Genomic DNA, 26,706 nt, shown 5'->3' on the forward strand with positions numbered 1-26,706 from the left:
ATGGAGGTCATCATTATGTCTGTGATCAAACTTTCAGTTCTGTTTGTTGATTGACTTGACTCTTATTGGAATTCACATAATCACCGCACAGTGTCATTTAAGCATAATCAATGTCCACAAACACAAACGTTCAACATTGCAAAAAAATTGCATAACCAGTTTTTATTATCTTCTCCTGAAAGTGTGCTTGCCATTCTGCCCATGACAGGTAAACCCTCTACCACCACCTCCTATGTCCTCCACAAGTCACCATATTTATAACCCGTTGGAAATAGTTCCCAAATGTGTTTGATTTGGGAATAGCATGTGATATCTTTGTTTCACCAGCATGGTTTGCTTTCATGAGTATATGCCGGCCTGAGTGGAACAGTTGAGAGGCAGAGAACATGCATGACCGGTGTGCATTGCAAACAGCACAGTGGATGTCCTGTGTGATATAACTGCAACGTATAGTGACTCAAACTTCCCAGTAGGTGGCAAACAACAACCGCAAATGCTGAATCAGCTTGGGCTTTATGTAAAATACCTGTCTTTTCAGGACAAAGGGAGGAAAACCCACAAGAGTTCTGAGACATATATATATATATATATATACATATATATATACATATATATAGTATATAGACCAGCTATTTATGAAAAAGTGCTCTAAAAAAACTTTGGATGGTATTTTCTGTTAAAACCAGGCATCCATGCTGGATCACTTGGTTGGGGTGTGTGGAAAATTATCTGTGTGGATGCCACCCTGGATTTTGACCTTGAAGGTCATTTTCAAGGTCAAATGGACCTAAAACATGCAAAAATGGGTATATCGTTAGCCTATTTTTCATAACAGTTTCTGTTGCACTTAGAAATTTATAACCTTATTAGATCAATTGCCCGTAGAATGTAGAAGAATATGTGAGTCGATTCCACCCTCAATGTTGACCTTGAAGGTACTTTTCAAGGTCAAATCGACCAAAAAGTGCTAAAAATGGGTATTTTCGAGCCTATATTTTATATTACCAATAACTTTCTGTTGAATGTAGAAACAGGCATCTGTCCAGCACCATCAGATGACAGTCCAACAGAAAGGGGGATCGTGAGGTCCAGGGCAATCAAATCTGATGCTCTGAAAGCATTTCAAGCTATTGATCAGGCTCGACTACCATCTGGCCAGAGACCCTCACCCTCCTTCAGTGAAGCTAACAAGATAGACATAGATGGCTGGTTCGACAATGACAAAGAAAGGCCGGAGGCAAGGTTGAAAGTCTTTGCGTGGGTGGTCTCCCGCTTTCATGATGAGGTTCATGCAGTTCCAGCATGGAGGGCCTTCAATGAGGCAACCAGTCTCACTGACCCACCCGCAACTACAGCGGGTATGCTGCCAATTCTTCAGGCCCAAGCTGATGACAATGATACCATGACCACTGTCATCAATCGGTTTGCCAGCATTTCAGATCACCTTGGCCTGAAGCATACAATCATCACTGCAGATCAACCATTGTACAGCCGGGGCAAGGAGCTGGTATGGGCCAACCCAGAGTTTGAAAACGTCATTTTCGTGATGGGGGGCCTACACATCTGCTTCAACTTCCTGAAGGCCATTGGGCAACATATGGAGAATGCTGGTCTCGATGATTTGTGGACTGAATCCGGCGTGTATGCCACAAACACCACTGAGACCATGATGGAGGGAAAAGCATACTACCGTGCTGTCCGGGGTCACAGGCTGACCTATGAAGCACTTTGGCATATCCTGTGGCCACAGTTTGAGATGTGGTTGGTAGAAAATGGTCATGCCGATGATGCTAAATTCAAGGAACTGGCCCAGCTGGTGTCTCAGAAGTTCAGACAGAAAGACGGTAACCGGGACGATCTCAACACGGCCGTGTACAAGCTATCACAAGTTCTAGGAGGTACCAACATCCAAGACCTCCTGGAAGAATTTTCTGCGCAATATGCAGAGAACCCAAACTACAGATTCTGGTTGACGTACATGAAGATGGTGGAGGTCTTGTTAGACTTCATCCGAGCTGAAAGGGATGGCAACTGGAACCTGCACCTGGAGGCATTTGTTGGAATGCTACCGTGGCTCACAATATATGACCACACCAACTATGCACGATGGGGCCCAGTCTACTTGGCTGACATGAAGGGGCTAGAGAAGACAGCACCAGAAGTACATGCAGAATTTCTCAAAGGAAACTTTGTGGTGAAGAGAAGTCAACGGCGTTTCAGCCAGGTCCCAGCTGATCAAGCCACAGAGTGGATCAACAGAACATGCAAGATGCACAACGGCATTATTGGCATCACCAGAAACGACCAGGCCAGGGACAAGTTCTGCATCACATGGTCAGAGCGCTCACGTATCTCCCACGAGACGAGGTATCTCTTTGACCTTGAAGACGACGAGGAAGAGACTACATTTGTACGCTCAGACACTCGTCCATCCAGCATGAAGCGTGATGCTGATGATGTCAAGAAGCTGATGACACAGCTAGTCAGATTCGATGTGTTGAAGATGAAGGCATCAATGGCTTCTGATACAACAGAAGATGTAGAAGAATCAGAGATGACTGCCAGGGCCTCACTTGTCTCTTTGGCAACCAATGACATCGCCCCTTGCGAAGTGGAGACTGATCTGTTGACCGCACAAGACAGAGGGAAGCAGATGGTGATCAACAATGTCAAGCAACGGCTGATTGATGAAACAGGCAAGTTTCATGATGTCCTCAAGAAGAACAACTCGAAGACGTTTGCGTACCTATACAAAGCAAACGTGTCCACAAGGCAGAGTGTGCAGTCGACCATCAAAGCTGACCGAAAGCTGATGCAGCGGCTGCTGAATGCCGTAAATGCTGGCCGGATAGTAGAGATGCTAGAGGTTCTGAGGCATGAGCTTTCTCCAGTGCCGCTGGCATTGGCTAAGCCAGGGGGCGTGATGAACTCCACACCAAAGGCAGAGCTGATTAATATTCTGTCAGCTACAATGGAAATTCCTTCCGAAATTCCAGATGCTGACATGAAGGCATGCGTCCTGATCGATGGCCATGCCCTCATCCAAGCGATGGGAAAGCCTCATGGGTGCCACACATTTGGTGACTATGCTGCCGTCTTCCAGCAGTCAGTGATGAGGCACTTTGGTCAGCACACAACAAGGGTCGACATTGTGTTTGACGTGCTGTCCACTCTACTGGACATTGGAGTCCACTCTACAAAGGCAGCTACAAGAGCCAAGAGACTTGGGAAGAAGAAGCCCATACAGAAGATCATTAATGGTCCGCAAGTCCCACTCCCGCAGGTCTGGAACCAGTTTGTTGCATTGGATGAGAACAAGGCCAGCCTTGCACGCTTTCTTTCAGAATCCCTCATGAAAAGTGCCAAGGAGCTGCCACAAAGATACGAGCTGGTCGTAGGAGGCGGTTTCGCTGATGTCAAAGATGCAAGATCAACCAGGAGAGATGACGTCAGACTCCATGGAAACCATGAAGAAGCAGACACAAGGCTGATCCTGCATGGATGCGAGGCAGTTGCTGCATGCTATGAGGGAGTGCTGGTGATCTGCAGAGACACTGATGCCATGGTACTCTTGGTGCACTTCCTGACGCCGAAGGCATGCCAGGTATGGATGGTTTCAGGCACTGCTAAGAAGCGGAAGTGTTATCCACTGCACACCATATCGGAGAAGCTTCCACAACATTTTAAGGAGAACCTGGTCAGCTTCCATGCTCTCACTGGGTGCGATACGTCATCATCCTTCACGGGCCATGGGAAACAATCATGCTGGAAAACCTTCCAGAAACAGCCAAATCTTGTCAGTGGGGTTGGGCGTGATGGAACCCTGGAGAACGTTGAGCGGTTCGTTTGCCACCTGTATGGCACTGCAGAGCAACCCACCATTGATCACGCTCGGCTACATCTGTTGGCTAAAGGCAAGAAGGGCCTTGAAATGCTGCCCCCAACGAAAGATGCCCTGGAGCTACACATAGCTCGTGATAACTACCAGGCCAAGATATGGTTACAGGCAGACCAGGAGAACATCATAGTCCCCTCTCCAAGTGAAACACCAGGATGGAAGCTGGAGTCTGGTAATCTGCAGGTAATCTGGACCAGGCTGCCATCTGTTCCAGGTGCCTGCATCCAACTTGTCACCTGTGGATGCAAATCAAAGTGCAGAACTGCTCGTTGCAGCTGTTCCAGACAGGACCTCAAGTGCACCACTGCCTGTGGCTGTGACGCCATTGACTGCTGCAATCCTGCAGGCCAGTGAACACTTAAACATTTGCAGGATATCAAGCACATCAAATCATGCCCAAAGACACTTGTGTATTCACCTATTAGTATAGTTAGTGAGAAAATGCCTATTTTAAACATTATTCTTTGTTCAATTTGACCTTGAAAATGACCTTCAAGGTCAAAATCCAGGGTGACATCCACCCTCATATTTTTAGCCATCCCACAGGCAATTGATTTAGTATGGATGCTTGCTTCGACATGCAACAGAAAATGCTGTAAAAAAATAACAGAGAAAATACCTGTTTTTACCTTTTTTTGGCCTATTTGACCTTGAAAATGACCTTCAAGGTCAATATCCAGGGTGGCATCCACCCACATTTTTTTCCACATCCCCCAAGCAATTGATCCAGCATGGATGCCTGCTTTTAACAGGAAATGCCACCCAAATATGTTTTGTGTGACTTGGCTTGTCCACTAATATATATATATATATATATATATATATATATATATATATATACAGTCACGTGAAAAAGTAAGTACACCCCATGTAAAGTTTTGACTTTTTCAACATATTTCAACATACAGCTATTTGATGTTCATTTCAACAATATTGATAAATAAAGGTGATATAATATAACAAATATCATGAAACATTTACATTTTGTAGTCCATTGTATAATTTAAATAAACATAAATGCAAATTTTGCATGTGGAAAAAGTAAGTACACCCCTACATTTATCACTACTTCAAATACCTAAAATTAGAATCAGGTGCACCAGCTCAGGTGCAAATGATTAGAACATCGTTAGAGAGGATCTTGGAGGAACCTGTCTTATTTAAACCTCAGACATTTAGTTTGGTTTTCTCTTTGTTGTTGAAGTGTGCGGCGTCACCATGCCTAGATCAAAAGAGCTCTCTGAGGCCTTCAGAAAGAAGGTTATAGATGCCTACGAGTCTGGGAAGGGATTTACAAAGATCTCCAAACAATTTGAAATCAATCATTCGACTGTCCGGAAGATCATCTGCAAGTGGAGAAGATTCCAAACAACTGCCAACTTGTTGAGGCCAGGCCGCCCCAACAAGTTCAGCCTGAGAGCAGACCGCAAGATGCTGAAAGAAGTCTCTAAGAACCCCAGAATGTCACCACGGGACCGATAGGTAGCTCTTGCCACTGTTGATGTCAAAGTGCACGAGTCTACCATGAGAAAGAGGTTGCACAAATTTGATCTACATGGGAGGTGTGCCAGGACGAAACCTTTGCTGTCCAGAAAGAACATCAGGGCAAGACTAAAGTTTGCCAATGAACACCAAGGCAAAGACCAGCACTTCTGGAACAATGTGCTCTGGACAGATGAGTCAAAGGTAGAGCTATTTGACCACAGTACCAGAAGTCATGTTTGGCGAAAACCAAAGACAGCATTTGACCACAAGAACCTGATACCAACTGTAAAGCATGGTGGTGAAAATATTATGGTTTGGGGCAGCTTTGCTGCATCAGGGCCTGGCCAGCTCACCATCATAGAATTTACTATTAATTCTTCATTGTACCAGAGGGTGCTTGGGGATAATGTGAGGCCATCTGTCGGAAAGTTGAAGCTCAACCGAAGATGGACCTTGCAACATGACAATGACCCTAAACATACCAGTAAATCCACCAAGGAATGGCTGAAAAGAAAGAAATGGAGGGTTCTGGAATGGGAAAGTCAAAGCCCGGATATAAATCCCATCGAGATGTTGTGGGGGGATTTGAAACGAGCTGTGCATGCAATTGTGCATGCTGCGCAACAATTTTTTGTTGAATAAATTATTGCAGTCAATTTTTCATTGTTTTTTGTTCAATGAGATCACCTTTATCTATAGATACTGTTTAAATGAAGATCAAATATTGATATGTCCACATATGTTAAAAAGATAAAAAATCATTTCATGGGGTGTACTTACTTTTTCCACATGCAAAATTTGCATTTATGTTTATTTAAATTATACAATGGACTACAAAATGTAAATGTTTCATGATATTTGTTATATTATATCACCTTTATCTATCAATATTGTTGAAATGAAGATCAAATAGCTGTATGTTGAAATATGTTGAAAAAGTCAAAACTTTACATGGGGTGTACTTACTTTTCACGTGACTGTGTATATAAATAAATAAATAAATAAATATATAAATATATATATAAATATAAATATATATTTATATAAATATAAATATATATATATATATATATATATATATAAGCTAGTATATATATATATATCTGTGCAGCGTCTGTCCTGTGTTGTCCTGTGTTGTCACTGAATTACTTTCTCAAACTTTTGTGAAATCGTACCAAACTTCTGGTATGCACATATCTCTCCCGTCGGTATGTCCTAAGGGTATTTTTAAAGAAAGATTTTCAAATTTTATTTTATATATATATTTTTAATTTTTTCGGGACAAATTTTTTTTCAACTTCAATTGTTTATAAAATGTGATATCACGTATATTACAAATACATTTGTGCAAAATAATTGTTTGAATTATTATTGGTTTAAACCATGACAAAACGGCAACTCGGGTGCAGTCATTTATCTATACTAGGGCGTGCCCGTACGTGGGTGCAAAAAAACATGCGTGCAAACAACAACAACAAAAAAAAACTTTGAAACCACGTGGCAGTAACGACCACAGAACCCCCCCTCTATTTACATGAAATGGTTTGGTCCATTCGCAAAGCCAAAGCGAACGGCTTGCGAGTACGGTAGAACCCCCCCCCCCCCTCTATTTACATGAAATGGTTTGGTCCATTCGCAAAGCCAAAGCGAACGGCTTGCGGAGTTTGGTAAATAAATCGCCATAGCTCGGTAACTACTTCTCCGATTAATATGAAACCTTGAAAAGGCACATCCTCAGGTCCCCAGCAATATACCTGGCAAGTTTCAAGTATATCGGACCCGTGGTTGTCGAGAAACAGCGGTCACAGACAAACACACACACATACAGAGATTACTGGAATTATAGATAGATATCTACACATCTGGGCAGTGTCTGTGTTGTCACTTAACGACTCCCTCAAACTTTTGTTTCCGTGATTGTGAAGTTTTTTTGATAAGGTTGTGGTGGTTTTGAATCACGTGGTGGTGAGGTGTTTTGAATTACTTGGTGGTGAGGTGTTTTTAATTTCGTGGTGGTGAGGTGTTTTTATTACGTGTTTTATGGCTGTGAGTTGCTTTTAATTTCGTTGTGGTGAGGTGTTTTTAATTTCGTGGTGGTGAGGTGTTTTTATTACGTGTTTTATGGCTGTGAGGTGTTTTTGATTCCGTGGTGGTGAGGTGTTTTTAATTTCGTGTTTTATGGCTGTGAGGGGTTTTTAATTTTGTGGTGGTGAGGTGTTTTTATTACGTGTTTTATGGCTGTGAGGGGTTTTTAATTTTGTGGTGGTGAGGTGTTTTTATTACGTGTTTTATGGCTGTGAGGGGTTTTTAATTTTGTGGTGGTGAGGTGTTTTTATTACGTGTTTTATGGCTGTGAGGTGTTTTTATTACGTGTTTTATGGCTGTGAGGGGTTTTTAATTTTGTGGTGGTGAGGTGTTTTTATTACGTGTTTTATGGCTGTGAGGGGTTTTTAATTTTGTGGTGGTGAGGTGTTTTTATTACGTGTTTTATGGCTGTGAGGTGTTTTTATTACGTGTTTTATGGCTGTGAGGGGTTTTTAATTTTGTGGTGGTGAGGTGTTTTTATTACGTGTTTTATGGCTGTGAGGTGTTTTTATTACGTGTTTTATGGCTGTGAGGTGTTTTCAATTTCGTGGTGCTGAGGTGTTTTTATTACGTGTTTTATGGCTGTGAGGTGTTTTTATTACGTGTTTGATGGCTGTGAGGTGTTTTTAATTTTGTGGTGGTGAGGTGTTTTTATTACGTGTTTTATGGCTGTGAGGTGTTTTTATTACGTGTTTTATGGCTGTGAGGTGTTTTTAATTTCGTGGTGGTGAGGTGTTTTCAATTTCGTGGTGGTGAGGTGTTTTTAATTTCGTGGTGGTGAGGTGTTTTTAATTTCGTGGTGGTGAAGTGTTTTTAATTTCGTGGTGGTGAGGTGTTTTTACTATGTGTTTTATGGCTGTGAAGTGTTTTTAATTTTGTGGTGGTGAGGTGTTTTTATTACGTGTTTTATGGCTGTGAGGTGTTTTTATTACGTGTTTTATGGCTGTGAGGTGTTTTTAATTTCGTGGTGGTGAGGTGTTTTTAATTTCGTGGTGGTGAGGTGTTTTTAATTTCGTGGTGGTGAGGTGTTTTTACTATGTGTTTTATGGCTGTGAGGTGTTTTTATTACGTGTTTTATGGCTGTGAGGTGTTTTGAATTACTTGGTGGTGAAGTGTTTTGAATTACTTGGTGGTGAGATGTATTGAATTACTTGGTGGTGAAGTGTTTTGAATTACTTGGTGGTGAGATGTATTGAATTACATGGTGGTGAGGTGTTTTGAATTACTTGGTGGTGAAGTGTTTTGAATTACTTGGTGGTGAGATGTATTGAATTACTTGGTGGTGAGATGTATTGAATTACATGGTGGTGAGGTGTTTTGAATTATTTGGTGGTGAAGTGTTTTGAATTACTTGGTGGTGAGATGTATTGAATTACTTGGTGGTGAGGTGTTTTGAATTACTTGGTGGTGAGGTGTTTTGAATTACGTGGTGGTGAGGTGTATTGAATTACTTGGTGGTGAGGTGTTTTGAATTACTTGGTGGTGAGGTGTATTGAATTACTTGGTGGTGAGGTGTTTTGAATTACTTGGTGGTGAGGTGTATTGAATTACTTGGTGGTGAGGTGTATTGAATTACTTGGTGGTGAGGTGTTTTGAATTACTTGGTGGTGAGGTGTTTTGAATTACTTGGTGGTGAGGTGTTTTGAATTACTTGGTGGTGAGGTGTATTGAATTACGTGGTGGTGAGGTGTTTTGAATTACTTGGTGGTGAGGTGTTTTGAATTACTTGGTGGTGAGGTGTTTTGAATTACGTGGTGGTGAGGTGTATTGAATTACTTGGTGGTGAGGTGTTTTGAATTACTTGGTGGTGAGGTGTATTGAATTACTTGGTGGTGAGGTGTTTTGAATTACTTGGTGGTGAGGTGTTTTGAATTACTTGGTGGTGAGGTGTTTTGAATTACGTGGTGGTGAGGTGTATTGAATTACGTGGTGGTGAGGTGTTTTGAATTACGTGGTGGTGAGGTGTTTTGAATTACGTGGTGGTGAGGTGTTTTGAATTACTTGGTGGTGAGGTGTATTGAATTACTTGGTGGTGAGGTGTTTTGAATTACGTGGTGGTGAGGTGTAATCGTCCCAAACTTCCAGTCTGCACCTACCCCTCCCCTATGTATGTGCTGAGGGGTTCTTTCTTGAAAAAAAATCATTCAACCTAAATCTTCAACCAAAATTGCCTATAAAAATGTAATATCACAAACACAAGAAATACATTTGTGCAAAGTAATTGTTTGTATTATGATTGGTGTAAATCATGACAACACAGCAACTCAGGTACAGTCATTATCCTCAGTTAAAATAAGCCCGTTCCTCAGTAACGACGCTTGGTGAGGCTCGCTACGCTCGCCTCACCAAGCTAGTATATATATATATATATATATATATCAACAGTAAAATAGGCATTTCAAAGCTTTTTGGTTCGCTCTCATCAGGGAAAAATACAAACAGGATGAAGAAAATACATTTTATAGATGCAAGGTGATAAGCTCGGTGCTCATTTATTGTTCCAGGGGCAAAGAGTAACCAATAGGACAGGGGGATGGATCATCTATCGACGAGTCACCGTTATTGATCCATGGAGTCAATATGGTCAAAACAAATCCAATATGCACACGCCATGATGCAGCTATCGGGTCAGAAGGGCACATTTTTGTTTATTATTAGGCCCACCTGCAAACTCACCTCCTGTTTGATTAGGTAATGAGGCAGAGGGTCATGTTCTCGTGTGGCAGACGGATATTATTTCTCACAGTCCATGCAGTTTTGACTGTATCGGACATGAACTGGAGGCTTGCTGCTTGGTCAAGCTAGGAGGTGCTATAACATTTAAGCCCACGAGGTTGCATGGTCACGAGTAAACGCATTTAGAGAGGTGGTCTTCTTCCTCTCTCCAGTATCCTCTCCCACACTTACCCCCTTTTATAACTCGACATTCACGGCCATATAGGAATTGGTCCCCATTGGGCATTTAGACACAGTATTTAATTTGGCTTCTTCTCTTTCCAGACAGAGTTAGACACAGCTCCGATTCAGTTTATTTACCTCTCCAGACACATTTGAGACATTAGTTCGATATATAATGGAGGAGACGCAGAAATAGAAGAGGGGGAGAATGAGTTCATGGCTTAGGGTCAGCCCTCCTCTTCATTAGGCACCGTCGACGGATGGGTACTGATCATGATACAGGTAGGGGAGTGCAACCTAGTCCTGCAACGGAGATCTCTGCTTGGTCTGCTTGCCTTTCAACACTTGCACGAGGCTTCGTGCCCAGTGTACACGGGTTGCTCCCTCAGGGCTACAGCCTCTCCATTAGCACAACGGTCTTCCCCTCAGCCCAACGCGGTTTCTCCTCAGATGACAGGCAGGTAATCCTCCGGGTTAACAGCAGGTCTCTGGCTCGATTCCAAGGCCGCTAACAGCACTTGCGTTCCACCTTTGTACTCGCTTAAGCGGAGTGTAGCCTGGTCCCGAACAGAGCGTTTCGGATTGATGCGCCTCCAGACACTCCACCCCACTCCCCTGTCAATCACTCACGCCTCATGATGGGGATCCTTTTCATGAAGCACTTTGCTTCACGCCAATGCGAGTTAATGCTGAGAGGACTTGGCTGCTTTCATGTGTGGAATTAATGTTTAATGAATGAGAAAGGACGGGAATATTGGATGGGATATTGAGGGAACGAGGGAATGGACTGGTATGAGATATATCGTTGAGGGGGATGGAGTTTAAAAAAATAATATACTGGTTGATGACATCATTGGCATCCACATTTGGAAAAATAGGGTTAAACAAGGCAAGATTTTTTTTTTTTAAAGAAAAAACATGCAGTGAATACCAAAAAAACAACCAAAAAAGGAAGGAATGAAAGTGTGTGTGTTTGTGTGTGTGTGTGTGTGTGTGTGTGTGTGTGTGTGTGTGTGTGTGTGTGTGTGTGTGTGTTAGTGGACATGGTGCCACGGCTGCAGATGTACTTGGTGAATGGGCAAACGTGGGTGAGATAAACCAAAGTCCAGGTGAGATAATAATGTAAAAAAAGAAGAATTGCAAACCTTCACCAGCAAGACGACCTAATTTTTATTATTATTATTTCTTTCTTTCTTTCTTTTTGTATGCTAAGTTGAGGCTCATGTAAGAGCCAACACATAGAACATGTAATAAAGGGGGCGGGAGACAAGCGGAAGGAGAGGAGACAAGAAGTGAAGCGGAGGCACATGTAACCCCAATTCAACTTGATGTTGGCTTAAGTGGATCACTTATATTTTCGGACGTTTTTACATTCAGTTTAACACTAAATGCTGTGCAAAATGTGTCATTGCAGGTGCGCGATTCAGCACAATCGTATTTGACGGTTATGGTTCCCTTGTACGTGTCTTACATCTATGTCACCGCGCCACGTGGCTGGGCCTCCCTCGAGCACCACACGGAGATGGAGTTCTCTTTCTTTTATGACACTGTTCTTTGGCGGATGGGTGTGTAAGATCCAAGCAGTTGCATTTTTGCCAAAACATTCCTGAAACTTTATAGTTTATATATTCCAGAAATACTAAAATATACGGCAAAATGTTAATGAGGGCTAGTTTGTTTATTAACAGAACAGTTTGGAATGATTTATATTTACTTGCAAAGTCGTTTCATGAATGAGAAGGAGAGACAATCTTCAGCAACGAAAAAACGTGAGGTCAGGTTACTGAAAATCAAATTCATTATTATTTTCAGCTTTCCCACAGCTAATGACAGATTCAAACTGGCAGGAATTCAGACGGACAGCGTACTGTCGGCTCGGCTGCAGGTGATACGAATCTACATACGGGAAGATGGACGCCTCGTCATCGAATTCAAAACCCAGGCCAAGTTTAGAGGTGAGAGGAACTCGGGTGATTGTGAGAGCAACTTGATGTGTTCATAATCCGCGTCATGCTGGTTGAGTCGTGCTCCTTTGTAACCTAGGCGATGACAACCACTGCGAGCATTTTCATGCTTTCATGGAGCACACAACGCAGCTTTAACTTTTTCTTCGGATGTTTTGGCTTCAATGTATGAACTGTTTACCACTGTAGAGATAAAGCTAATTCGATTTTATATTTTCGCTGAAAATTTACCATCTATGTTTCAAATTATGATGATGCTTTGAGTTCTTATTTTTATTCCCTAATTATTATTACCTCTGCCACCGAAGGTTTCCACCTTTTGGTTTTTCCACCTTTTTTGTTTTTGCCAAAACACACCTGAACAAGCCAAAATCCTTCTGGGAGAATGTCCTGTGGACAGATGAGACCAAATTAGAGCTTTTTACAAAAAGGTTACAAAACCTTTTGGTTTCTGCCATTCTTTCCCCACATACCTTGACAGGCAGGTCATGATGTGCAATTCTCATGGCATGTTCTACAATCTAGGTCAATTCAGGAATCACCTCATTTTATTTTCATTTCCTGTTTTGCAACTGAGGCCGTATCGATTCACTTTGGTATCCAGTGACAATTTTTCTATTTCAGGCCACAGTAATTTCATGGCTCTTCAGCAGTGCATTTGAAATCACATTTAAGATGTCTGCAGCAGGCAGTCGCAAAGTGCCCACAATATTACCCGCATTTTCAGGCTGTGCCCAGCCATTTAATTGGAACATTGAATCAAACTGTAACTGGAAACCTAAGCTTCCCATCCTCTCAAATTGAACGAATACGATGGCTTTGTCTGAGGCTGCACACACTTACAGTCAAATAAATTCTGATATAATACAACTGCACCTTCCATAGATCTTTTTTTGTCCCACGTCGCACCGCGGAGCGAAAGGGGGACTATGGTTTTCCCCTCCGTCCGTGTGTCCGTCCGTCCGTCCGGGCGTGCGTGCGGGCGTGCGTGCGTGCATACATGCGTGCGTGCGTGCGTAAGCGAAGGACCGAATTCTAATTTGGTGTGTGGGTGTAACCCACGTCAAAATCCAAGATGGCCGCCGCCATGTATGTCTGACGCCATGTATGTCTGAACCTTGTGAGCGGAATATCTTGAAAAATAAGCGAAGTTCCAATGTCTAATCTGGTATGTGGGTGTAGCCAGGCATAAGGAATACCGCTATTGAAAATTGGGTCGCCACGTCAAAATCCAAGATGGCCGCCACCATATATATGTCTGAACCTTGTGAGCGAAATATCTTGAAAAATAAACGAACAACTAACTTCTAATCTGGTGTGTGGGTGTATCTACGCATAAGGGAGAATGCTATTGAAAATTGGGTCGCCAAGTCAAAATCCAAGATGGCCGCCTTGCGTCTTCCACTTTGTCAACTCACATCACTTCACCGACGGGGGACCTAGGCGTAATGCTTGTTTCTCTTGTTTTAGATTTCCTAATGCCAAATATGGCTGTGAGAAAAGGTCTTTATATCCAATTTATTTCCTCTTTTTAAGTTGATGGTTTCCTCTTTGAGTTGAGTTGGGGGAGGAAGGGTATCCGGCTAGAGTTCAGAGAGCCGATCTGTACTTTAACTTTCAAATTTAACAAAGTGTAGCCTCATTATTTGTGATTCCACAGCAGGTTTAATAAAAGTAAATGTTTTCATTGCAAAATAATTTAGGATGATTATTTAATAATACAGGGGATGGAGGTGAAAGGGGTTCAAGGGGGATTCAACAGTGATAACTACACATATTGTAATATGTCCGAGGTATTCAAAGGCCACGGTCACATCGTATGAGATATCACCCGAAGAAAACTCGAATAGCCTAAAAGATTAAATTCAGATCTAGTTTCAGTATAAAATTGTGTTTTCACTGAAAGGGAAATCTAAGTAAAATACATGATGAAAAGCATAGGGATTGCTTTTCCTGTTGTTCCCATTTTTGTTAAATACACGAGTGAGGCTCATGGAAGTTAACGGAAAGCTAAATTGACAGTGGGGATAGAGGGGTAACAATTGTGCCCAACCAGCGAGGGGGGAAAAAGATAGGAGAGGAAGATATATATATATATAGATATATATATAGATATATATATATATATATATATACAGAGACAGACAGAGACAGACAGAGACAGACAGAGACAGACAGAGACAGACAGAGAGATCGATCAGCAAGTATTTGGTTCAGAACGGTTAATGAGGGTAATACAGATCATGGGTCAGGATGGTGGATGACACGAGGTCGTCGTGCATTGCTTTCTTGAAGCCCTGGGATAAGGATGGGGAAAAACTGGCCTCTGGAAGACAGTCCCACATATGTGAGAAGTGAGGACCAAAGGAGTTGAGGTGTGCAGTCAGCCTGGATTTTGGAGGTTTAACCAGGAGATGGTTACTCAAATAATGCGTGCATCCTGGAGTTGCTGGGGAGGATTAGATGACTGGCAGAGCAGAGGGAGTTACATTGAAGAAGAGGTGGTAGAAAACAGTGAGACCACCGACCAGCATGCAACACGAGGGCAACAGACCTTGTGCTTTGGCCTCATCATCGGAGATTCCTAAATTTTGAGAGTTTTAGATTCAACATTATCCAGAAGAGACATGTGATGCTGGAGGGTCAGGCCATAGCAGAGAGCAGTACTCCATTGAGCTTTAGGCAAAGGTCTTGTAGACTGAGAGTAGTTCCGATTTTCCAGGGAAAGGCTTGGAAGAACAGAGGATGTCCAGTCTACAGCTGGCTTTTGAGGCCACCTTGCTATGTGGCCGAGAAGATTAAGGGACTGTACCTCTTCCAGTGGATGACCAAGGAAGTATATAGGTCGGTTTGTTTGATGATCATTCCAAAGTGATAGGGTGAAACTGTGGGATCTTTCAGGACTGAAGGTCATGTTTTGATTTATCAGGCCAGAATCTAATCATTTCCAGATCAGCAGAGAGATTGTAGCTACTGTCTGCCTAGCAGATGGATGTCTTACTGTATGACACAATGTTGAATCATCTGCAAGAAGGAACACAGAGTTAACCAGATCTTTGGAGAGGTCATCAATATGGATTAGGAGCAAAATTGGTCCCATGCAAAACACTGCCTTGGGGAAGTCCAGCCTCGACTGGGAGGGAGAAGGAGAGAGTGGGCCCAAAACACCGCTATGGAGATCTCCGGCCTCCACTGGGAGAGGGAAGGAAAGATTTACATTAATGGCAACATGACTGTGCGAGTGGAAGAAGTCGGAAATCCAGGAATGAACCATATGTAGCTTTCTATATAACTGGCAGAGACCTTGACAAGCAAAGCAGGATGTGTTGAATGCCTGATATATGTCCAGGGAGATTGTGCTCACCTCTTGTTTGAGATTGAGGCTGTCCAGCCATTGCTGAGAGAGCAGCAGAACAGTATCCAGAGTTGGGTGACCAGGACAGAATCAAAATTGATGGTCAGATATCAGGCTATTTGAGAACAGGAAAGACCTGAAATCGTAAGCAATGATGGATTCCATGACTTTGCTTGTAATGAGAAGCAATATAACTGGACTATAGTTTGTATGGTCTGTTTTTGCACCATTCTTGTGGGTGGGAGTGATGCTGGCTGATTTCCATTCAGAGGGCATGTGACCAAAGGAGGACAAACGGAATAGGTCAGATATGTGGGAGCGAGTGTATGAATGAATGAATGAATGAATGATCGTTTTAAAGGCCATTTTCCCTGCTAGAGTGGGGGTTAGCCTTGTGGGTCCCATGACAATCATGGTTCCCTGTTTAAGGCAATGTTTTTATGGCCGGATGCCCTTCCTGACGCCAGCCCTTGGTCGCCTCTTACGATGCGCAGGGATACGGTGTACCTATTCTAAATCGGGGTACACACCGTGATCATTCATCCCAGCAAGCTGGTACTCAATTTGCCGACCTCGGAAGGATGACAGGCTGAGTCAACCCCCCTGGCGTTAATTCAGCGATCGACCGAGATTCGAACCCAGGATCCTAGGATCCCAAGCCAGCACCCTAACCGCTAAGCCAACACCAGGCTATTCCAGCACGAGTATAACAGAGCAGAATTTGAGAACATGGGTACAGATGGGTACAGATGCTGCCTGGGCCCATCAAAGCTGGGCATAACTTTCTCTCCCTTCTCGGGTGAGACAGTGGGTACATCGGGGTAAGATGAATACAGCACAAGATGGGTTGGGTCCCATTGATGCTTCATCAGGTTTGTTTGTTTTCAGGACAATTTGTGCTACAGCACCACACGTTACCCGATCAGCACTCACGTATTCTTCCCCCTGAACACCTGGGAGACATTGAGTTTGAGTTGGAACTTGTTTGGAGTGCTCAGACTTTTGACTCACCATACCAGCTGTGGAGGGCCATCAGCTCTTATAACAGGCAAGTCACACTGATTGCAAATCTTCTCGGGGAACTGAAACTCACTAAAGCTTCACCTCCTTTTTTACTCTACTCATCAGTAGTACATATTTAATTACCACATATACAACATCCATTTGTTATTGCAACTTGACCAACTGTGCACATTTGGATGCACCTTCATCTCGCAGTATAAAAGATCATCATTTCACAGGTCACCCTTTATTGTGATATTCTGAGTTAACTGAGTGATGTTGTGTATCATCAAAGTGGCAACCCAGCAGGTTAGAATCTATGTCAATAAAGTGCATCTGTAAAAATGAGACTTTCCACAATAAATGCATAATGTATAGAAATAGTGCACACAAAGCAGTCATTTTTGTTTTCCAAAACCATATGACCACCATATGACCACCTTGCCCTTCAATATTTAGGGATAGAGTGTAAATTAAGAAAATGTCTCCCCATCTCCAGTCGATCTATCCACAAAACTCACATCATGAAAATCGGAGGGAAATTATTCAAGTTATGATCCAAAACATTAATTATGTCAATCTGAAAAAGGTAGGTCAAGGACACAAATCAAATATCAGGTGCACAATTTCAGTCCAGGCACGCTATTACCTACGCAAAAACATATTGGAAGGCCAAGCAGTCTTTCAGATTCTGCATTGGCAAAGGTCAGTGATTAAAAAAAACGTGTTATTTTTTTTCAGACCATCATTTGACCTTGACCTTTAACTCTGAGGGGTATGATGTATATTAAGTGTAAATGTGACTTGCCCTAGGCTATCTGGAGGGCAATTTCGTTCCGATTGGACGAATCTTAGTCGAGTTGTGGTGAAAAACGTTAAAATGTCTATAATTGGGTCATGACCTTAAAACTTATATCGAGGTCAAAAAATCATGTCGACCCCGCATAGTTTGTATTCCAAGGAGTATAGCAAAGTTCGGAAAGTAGCATGACAGACACCGGTGGGTGGTGATGGCCAATGGTCTGGAGGTATGGATGGAAATGCCCAAGACAACAGACGAAGGGATTCAACCTCACTGACAAGAGAAAAGAATGGAGATGAGCATCAACTAAGAGGTTATTTGTATGATGATGAAAACGTTTAGAACAATTGTTACAGCAATTTTCCCTAATTTGCTTTATCTACCTGGCAGGAAGGATTACTCTGGGGAATATACAGTGTACCTGGTGCCTTGCACAGTGCAGCCCACTCAGTCATGGTTGGACCCAAGCAAGAAAGGCCTGTCCTGCACTGCCCATGCAGCAGAAAAGTAAGGGAAATCATTAAAAATACAAAGACTTGAATATATTGCTTCACTTAGAGTTGAACTCCCCATATTCTGCTTTTCTGTGGCCATCATAACCTGGTCAATAACACCTATGTTGCTGATGTTTGATGGAGTAAGATGTGCATTATTTTCATGTCATTATTAGATTGTTCATTGTTGGCGTGTTTGTTAATTTTCCCAATAATAGTCTCGATGTTATGATCATAAGTGAAGATTAAATCACTGTCGGATGTTTTTAAAGGGTGGAGTGGGAGGGGGGGGGGGCTATAACTTTGGGGTTGCAACGCAAAATTATCGAATGGGCATATGCATCACCCAGGACCCATTGCATTGAATTCGGAGTTCAGAAAAACAACGGATACGTAATGAAGGTTTACGTGGGAGCAAAGCTTGGTGGAGGAGGGAGGGGAAATGGAAGAGGAGAGGAGTTTTTCTGAGATGTATAAATAAATGTTTCCTCCATGTTTATTGTAATTGGGTGTGAGTTGAAATTTTATTTGGAATTTTGAGTTTATTACCGTGGAGACCTTTATGGGAAAATGTGATGTGCTTTTCTCATTCTTTTTCTGTCTCACCAGAATTTGCAATGAAAGGAGATTGGGTGTAATATTTGTTTTTGCTGTTGGGTTGAGAATTGAATGTTAACCAAATTCTAGATTTCTGATGTATGACATGTGATCATGGTGAAAGAATAGTGACCCTACTGGAAGGAGTTTCTGTTTATTGGTATTAGGAAAGATAGAGGGGTTTAGAAGATCTTGAACTTGGAGCTGTGAAGCTGCTGGTCCATTGGACATGATAATTTTTTTTTGTGAAAAGAAGAGCAGATAGGGCAATACAAAAGTGTAATTGGGTGAAGTTGGTGGTATAGTCCAAGATGTATGCACTGAGTCCGAGGGACCCTAAATGGCTTAGGCCATAGTATGCCAAGATTGCATAAGTGTAGAAAGATTTGTTAGATCTGGGTGCCCAAAGTGCTGATGCTCACATGGAAAAAGGTGCCAAGGAGGGTTCCTAGAGAATTTAAGGATTGTGATGACACACTTCAGGTGGACCCAGTGGCTTGGGTGCATCACAGAAGAAAAAGTCAGGCAAAAGAGGCCTGGAAATGGACCACATCTCGAAACCAAATGGTTGTATCGATGCTGAAAGAATGTGATGAAAAACAACGGCCATGACCTCTCGTGTATGGGAGAGCGAACAGCATGCTGACCAGGGGTTCATTTAGTCATTAGGACTGAGTTTTGTTTGTAAATGTAAATGAAGAATTTGTTTTGAATGTGTTAGGGTTATTTATGTTCTCTCCTCCACATCATAGAACAAGTGTGCCACCAGCAGGGATAAAATTATAGGGTCAATAGGATTTTGCAAAGACCACTGGGCTCCCAAATTATAGTTAAACTAACAACGGTACCCACCCTATGGGCGGGGCTCCAATTGGGAAGCCCAAATGAAAAGGCTAAATATCAGAAATTGAAGGTTTTTAAAATTTTAAACGATTCATATAAACATCCGTTGAATCATATCACACGCAAATCATCAAAATCTAAACAGTATCTTTAGAATTTCAATAAAAGCCACATCACTTCATATCGGTAAATATTATTCCATCGTGTTTCAAATCGTGATCGATACACTATGATCGTGATGATCGTGATCGTGAATCGTGATCGATAATCGTGTTCACAATCGCTATGTCGTATGTACTCCCGATACGTGTACCAAATTCCCGATACGTGTAACTGTACCAAATCAACAGTTGAAAGGATTTTGAGCCGATAGCTGTTACGGCCTTGGCAAGATCGATGGAGACAGCGATCTGTTAGCGTATTCACCGCCCAAACAGCTATGTGGAATTTTCTCATGTAGAGATTAAACGTTACGGCTGTTACGGCCTTGGCAAGATCGATGGAGACAGCGTTTATTATACTTTTAATGAAGGACACTGTCTCAAGCCCCAGTCCCCATCACGGATGGGGCTCAGCGGTTTACCCGAGCCTGACGGCGAAGGGCAAGGTACACGCTGGCCCGTCCAGTGTAGCGCATGTGCGGCCCCGGACATCGAAGGGCATTAAACGTTCATTAAACATTAAACGTTCACAAACGTTCACTCACTCACCGCAGGCAGGTAGGTGGTCTTTCTGTCTTCTACCGACTCCTCTCCGGCCTTGCTCCCCCAGCTCTCTCTGTGCTCTGTCCCCCAAATATTCCTACAGGTCGCACAAGATCTGCCAGCCACCCTCTGATGGTTAAACTGCCGAAATCTCGGCTCTCTGCTCACCTTCACTCTTTCATTCCTCTTTTCTCCCGCCTCTGGAACAAACTCCCACACTCACTTCAATCACACTCCTCCCTCCAGGTCTTCAAAACAGCTGTTCACCACCATCTCTTATCTTCCCCCATCCAAAACCTTGATCTTTTCTACCCCCACTAATTCACCCCAGATCCACCTTGTTTGAAATTCCAACTTCTTTCCTGGAAGTCTTGGCAGTGTCCATATGTTTTATACCTCCCCCACCCCCCCCCCCCCTTCCCATGCCTCCCCCCAAAGCCCTCTCCCTCCCACAGTTCTCTCGATGTCTCCATGTCTCTCGGTCCCTGCTCTCAAATGTTGTGTTTGTGTCCTTCCCCCTCTCTCCCCATCTTGTCTACCGCTCCCGATGTTATTTGTTTTGTGTGTCTGTTTGTCTTTCTGTGTGATTAATGTTCGCTCTTTCACGAGCCTCGATCTTGTATACAAAAAAAAACAAAAAACAAACAAACAAAAAAAACGTTCATTAAAGGATTACGAAACGAAAAACATTACGAAATTACGTTCACACCGTCACGTCAAACACTACCGTGAACACATACATCGTCACAATGAGAACATCGTCACAATGAACGTTATGCGAACGCGAATGTTATGCGGGAGTCCAAACCTGAGAATACTGGAGACCAAAGCTGAAATTGGGAAAACTAAATAGCCTATTTTACTCCTGGAGATCCCAGGATTACCCACCCAAAATATCGTTTCGATCGGTTGAGCCGTTTTTGCGGTACCTTCGAACAGACGGACGGAGATTTGGTGAATTATAGTAAGATAGTACCTGAAGTTTGGCCTCCCCGCTCCTCTTGCAAACGACCTGCACATGAAGTATGTCACACGAGCCTCAAGACCGTTTCAAGGGCACATCTCAACACAGTTCAAGGCATCCATCCTGTCTGCTCCAAATCACTTGCTACAATGAACTTGCAGTTCCCATTAACCTTTTGGTCCCCATGAACTTGATGCTCATAAAGAGTTAGGTAGGTCGCCATGTTTCCCAGACTGAACTTTGTTCAAATGAACATTGTGAAAATTCTTGCTTTGTGGCCTTTACTTGCATAAAGGTTAAGGAACGCCACCAATCCCATCCCAATCAATTGTTTTATTGATTGTGGTGTTTAGAACTGTTAAGTGTTGTTTATAGGGATGGATGGATGCGTAGAAAAAGTCCTTGCAAATAGCATAGGAAAACGGATGTACCTCACAACAATTATTTATTTTGGTTTAGCAGAGATTAGATATTGATTGTCAGTTGGGAGGTCATTTTTTTCATTCTGTCGCTCTTTGTCTATGGTGATTATACTCGGGCGAGTACTGAAGATGGTAGTGTTCCAAAAATGGGGTAGGGTTACAAAAATGACCGAGAGAGTAATTTAATTGGAATATTTGGAAAACTGAGAGTATTTGGAAAAAAACACAACCGAGAGATCTGCATGCTCAGATCAGCTGTCTTGGAATTACTCCAATTAGTGGTGTCAGGGACATTGTCTTTAAATAATGTCCTTGCCCCCTTCCCTTTTTATTCCTTTGTAATTTTGCTGTTTCATGTGCTATACTTCCACTACTTTTATCTTATCTTATTAGGTCATCACATCTCGATTCTAAAAGAGATTAACTTATGAAATGGGTGTTGTTCGGATGTCTATTCATCCGTCCGTTAACTTTTTGCTATTTTTGCTACTCCTCCCTTATCACCTGCCGGATTGTCCTGCAACTTGGCACATGCATACAAGAAAGTAGCCCGCACAATCGCTCTGGCTTTGATTTTGGATCACGGGTGCTCCCAGAAGGATTGGGGGTGGGGTTTACCTCCAACTTTGGATCCCTACTTGTCCCTTAATTACCAACCGATTGCTCTGAAACCTGATACAGCCCTTCTACTTGATAGTCCTCAGGATCGCCTGGTCTTATATTTTTCTATTTCGAAACATCAGCAGAGGTCTGAACTGCAATCTCAAGAGATGACTGTCAGCTCACTCGGGGCTATTTATTAATAACAGTTCCATGTTTTAGAGGTAATTTGGGATCCAAACTGGCATGACATCAAAGGGCTCATGGGCTGGGCCCTGGTTGGCTGGTGTGGCTAACATGGTGTGAACGGTCTGTCTGAAAACCACAGCTGCACCAAACAATGAGGTTGAAACCGCCTTATGACCCAACCAGGATGGGAGCCATTCTGTGTAGAGCCAATCTGCGTGAGCAGGACGCCATGCCAAGTGAGGCTTTGAATGCAAGCTTGATGCTGTGAGTCAGTTGAGCCAGGAATTCTATGAGTGAGTCATGGCAGGGCAGTTAAGCAGGCAACCCTAGGGTGCATCCAATTTCCTTTGATCATCCTTGATATGTCTCTACAACTTGATTGGAGTCCACATGTGGCCAATTCAATTGAGTGAACATGATTTAAAAAGAAACACACCTTTCTACACAAGGTCCCACAGTTGGCAGTGCATGACAGTGCAGAAACTCTACCATGAAGTCCAAAGAACTGTCCATAGACCGAGAGATAGAATTGTGAGGAGGCATAGATCTGGGAAGGGCATAAAATTTCTAGTGCTCAAAGTTCCCAAAAGCACAGTGAATTTTCATCATTAGGAAATGGAAAGAATACGGAACTACCCAGACTTTTCTAGAACTGGCTGTCCGACCAAACTGAGCGACCGGGGAGAAAGGACCTTGGTCAGGAAGGTGACCAAGAACCCAATGACCACTCTGGCAGAACTACAGAGTTCCTTGGCTGAGATGGGAGAACCTGTCAGAAGGATGACGGTCTCTGCATCACTTCACAAATTTAGGCTTTATGGGAGAGTAGCCAGAGGGAAGCCACTCTTGAGAAAAATGCACATGACAGTATGCCTGGAGTTTGAAAAAGGCACGTGAAATACTTGCAGAGCAAGAGGCAAAATATTCTGTGGTCTGATGAGACAAAAATGTAACTCTTTGGTCTGAATGCAAAGTGCTACGGCTTGTGGAAACCGAGCACAGCTCATCACCCATCTAACACCATCCCAACCGTGAAGCATGGTGGTGGCAGAATCATGCTATGGGGATGCTTTTCAGCAGCTGGGACTGGGAGACTTGTAATGGATAGAGGTAGCAATGAATGGAGCCAAATACAGCCAAATCCTTGAGAGGAACCGTCTTTAGAGAGCAAAAGACCTTAGACTATGGTGAAGATTTACATTCCCACAGGACAATGACCCCAAGCATACAGCCAAAGCAACATTGGAATGGCTTCAGAACAAGAATGTGAAAGTCCTTCAATGGCCCATCCAAAGCCCAGACTTGAATCCCATTGATTAATCTGTGGAAAGACTTGAAGATTGCTGTCCACCGACACTCCGCCGCCAACTTGACAGAGCTTGAGCAAATCTGCAAGGAAGAATGGGAGAAGCTCCTCAAATCCTGATGTGCAAAGCTGATACAGACATACCTAAGAAGACTCGAAGCTGTAATCGCTGCCAAAGGTGCTTCTACGATGTATTGACTCAGGGGGATGAATACTTATGTAAATTCGATATTTCTGTATTTCATTCTTAATTATTTTGTAATAATTTTTTTAACAAAATTTCCACTTTGACATTATTGGGTATTATGTATATTGTAGATCAGTGACAAAATATCTCAATTTAATCAATTTTAAATTCAGGCTGTAACACAGGAAAATGTGACAAAGTCAAGGGGTGGGAATACTTTCTGATGGCACTGTATATGGTATAGTATCACCACTAAATCTTGTTGCTGGAAATATTGAAAAAGCATTACAAGCGTCTCCGAGGCTCATACTTTCTCACAGTGGAACTATATTTTCTGATTAAACTCTGGATTGGGCTGTTTATAAAAATCTGGTTCTGTTTTGTAAATGCCAGGTCTCATCAATATTCCTGTTATTAATAAATGAAAAAGTAAGAATGGTATTCCTTTGCACAAGTAGCAATTTGCTTCTTGCTTTCTCTGTTTTGATGCTTATCTTAAATTTTTCCTTTCACGCTTGAGGGTATAAAATAAAGAAGGGACACCAGGGGTTAATGGTACCTTGGGGAAATATAGTTCCACGCTGCTTGAAGGGATTTAAAGGAACAGACCTTTTAATTGAAGTACAAGTTTATGGCAGTCATTTCCTGCACTTCCAAACATTCCTGCAAAAACCATTAGCACACAAATTCACGTGTTTGGGATTTCAATTCGTAACATGGCAAGACGAATGTTGGCATTATCAAACCTTAAACTATCTTCATTCTTTGCTTCATTCTATCCACATTAACTGGCCAAGTAATGTTCCAAATATATTTTCATCAGCAAGTCATTTGATATTTCTTGTGAAAATGTGCAGAAAGAAGACAACTGTATGAGTGCAAGTTATTTTCACACAGATTGTATTCCCTAACCATGAGAAAAGAGATTTTACAATGTTGATGCAGAGTTTAAAATATCAGTATCTTGGCAAACAGTTTGTTTTGCTTCAGTTTTTATCATTTAAATAGCTTCCCCAAGGAAAGAGACCAATCCCATAAACTCCTTGAACTAATATTTATTTCAGTCTCTGATCTAATGGTGTTACATTTCACCAAGCGGTCTACTATTTTGGTGAAATATTTTCGAAGTTAAAAGATACTCTATATTCCAAATTGTAAATTAACCTTCTAAGTACTTGAATATAAAATATAGATAGACAATTATTATCAAGAGAATATTGTTGGCTGTAACAAGAGAGCTGCCCAAATTCCATAGAATAAGACGGACGATTCACGCAGGTGACCGTCAAGGATTTCTCGCTGCAACTGCATTAAAAAAACAGATTTGTCTGCTTCATTTACTCAGCAACAGACTAGTCAGCCTGCTTCCCCGGAATCAAGAATTGCCTATAATATTGTTGTGGAAATGGCTTCTAGAGGTTAAGAAGGTATCGCTTCCAAATACTTGTTTAAGCATCCCTATATAGGAGACTGGGATATGGCTTATATGGCTCTTGATATGGCTTATACCTGTTGTAGGATTTGTTTCTACAATTAGTGCCCCCAATTTTAATGGTAATATTGTTGCGGAAATGGCTTCTCGAGGAAAAGAAGGCATCGCTTCCAAATACTTGTTTAAGCATCCCTATATAGGATACTGGGCACTGGGGTATGGCTGATATGGCTCTTGATATGGCTTATACCTGTTGTAGGATTTGTTTCTACAATTAGTGCCCCCAATTTTAATGGTACCTCAGAGTTTATTATACCACCAGGAGTACTAAACCACCATTTACATTTTTTTTTTTCCATTTTTGTTCTGCCAATGTCTGAGCTGTATCTTGGAGCCAGCTGGGACTTTTGGAATTAAATTTTGCATCAATGATGGGAATAAAAAGTACAATTTTTTAAACCATGACCTAATTTTAGGGTCATGACCTAATTATGAACAATTTAACATTTTTCACCTTAACTTGACTAAGATTGTCTGATCAGAATGGAATTGCCCTCTGTAGATGGCCTATAGCAAGGTTCATTTACGAGTTATTTACATCATATCCTGCTGAGTTAAAGGTCAAGGTCAAATGGCTGTGTAAAAAAAAAAAAAAACGTTTTTTTTGTCATCTCTCAATTTTTCCAATGTGGTGTCTCAAAGACTGCTTGGCCTTCCAAAATGTCCTTGCATCGTAATAGTGTACCCAGACTGTAGTTGTGCACCTGATATTTGGATTAGTGTCCTTTACCTACTGTTTTAGGATTGTGACTAAATTAACTAAAAGCACCTTTTTTATCATTACTTGAATAATTCCCTCCGGTTTTCATGATTATGTGTTTATGGATAGATTGTAGATAGGGACACATTTTCTTAATTTTCACTCTATCACTAAATGTTGAAGGTCAAGGTCATATGGCAGTCGGAAAAGAAAATGGCCATCATTGGACCGCATATTTACCACCATATCTCAGTCAGTAATCTTGGCAGTTAGGAATATTTATTTCACCTCAAGATCTTTCTGCTATTACTTCAGCTGGTCACTATTCCTAATGGGTCACTTTAGTTCTGGTAATACAGACGAATCAGCTGATCACCCCTCTTGGCAAAGACCTGAGTAGTCACCACGCAATCCTCTTGTCACACTGGCAAGAGTCTGGATCATTTTGTGCCATAGCTCTTGATATGTTACGGATATGTTTGTGCCATAGCTTCAGGTCATAGGTTGTATCCAGCAGGCACTGGGCTTCAACCACACCTATATACAATAAGGAGTATCTACCTCAATCTTGATCATCAGCACCTTCCATACTGTGTTGTGAATAAACACTATATGGCAGAATTTCCAGAGGTTCTGGTGGTCCTTCACCAACTCCTTTCATCACCAGGACTTCGCTGCAACCTGTGTCCCTCAAGGCCTGCACACAATATCTCCCAATC

General features: G+C 42.2%; 1 protein-coding gene across 1 annotated transcript in view; it reads left to right on the forward strand.

The window, feature by feature from the left end:
* LOC144889326 (extracellular matrix organizing protein FRAS1-like) overlaps positions 1-26,706 on the forward strand; it is a 56,844-nt gene that overhangs the window by 20,460 nt on the left and 9,678 nt on the right. The window contains exons 12-15 of the mRNA XM_078769474.1: positions 11,781-11,931; positions 12,214-12,321; positions 16,574-16,733; positions 17,880-17,996. Of these exons, the coding sequence (XP_078625600.1) occupies positions 11,781-11,931; positions 12,214-12,321; positions 16,574-16,733; positions 17,880-17,996 (536 nt within the window). The remainder of the gene's footprint in view (positions 1-11,780; positions 11,932-12,213; positions 12,322-16,573; positions 16,734-17,879; positions 17,997-26,706) is intronic.

This window comes from Myxine glutinosa, unplaced genomic scaffold, assembly GCF_964187855.1.
Source record: "Myxine glutinosa unplaced genomic scaffold, kmMyxGlut1.1 SCAFFOLD_2657, whole genome shotgun sequence".
In the NCBI taxonomy this organism is placed as follows: domain Eukaryota; kingdom Metazoa; phylum Chordata; class Myxini; order Myxiniformes; family Myxinidae; genus Myxine; species Myxine glutinosa.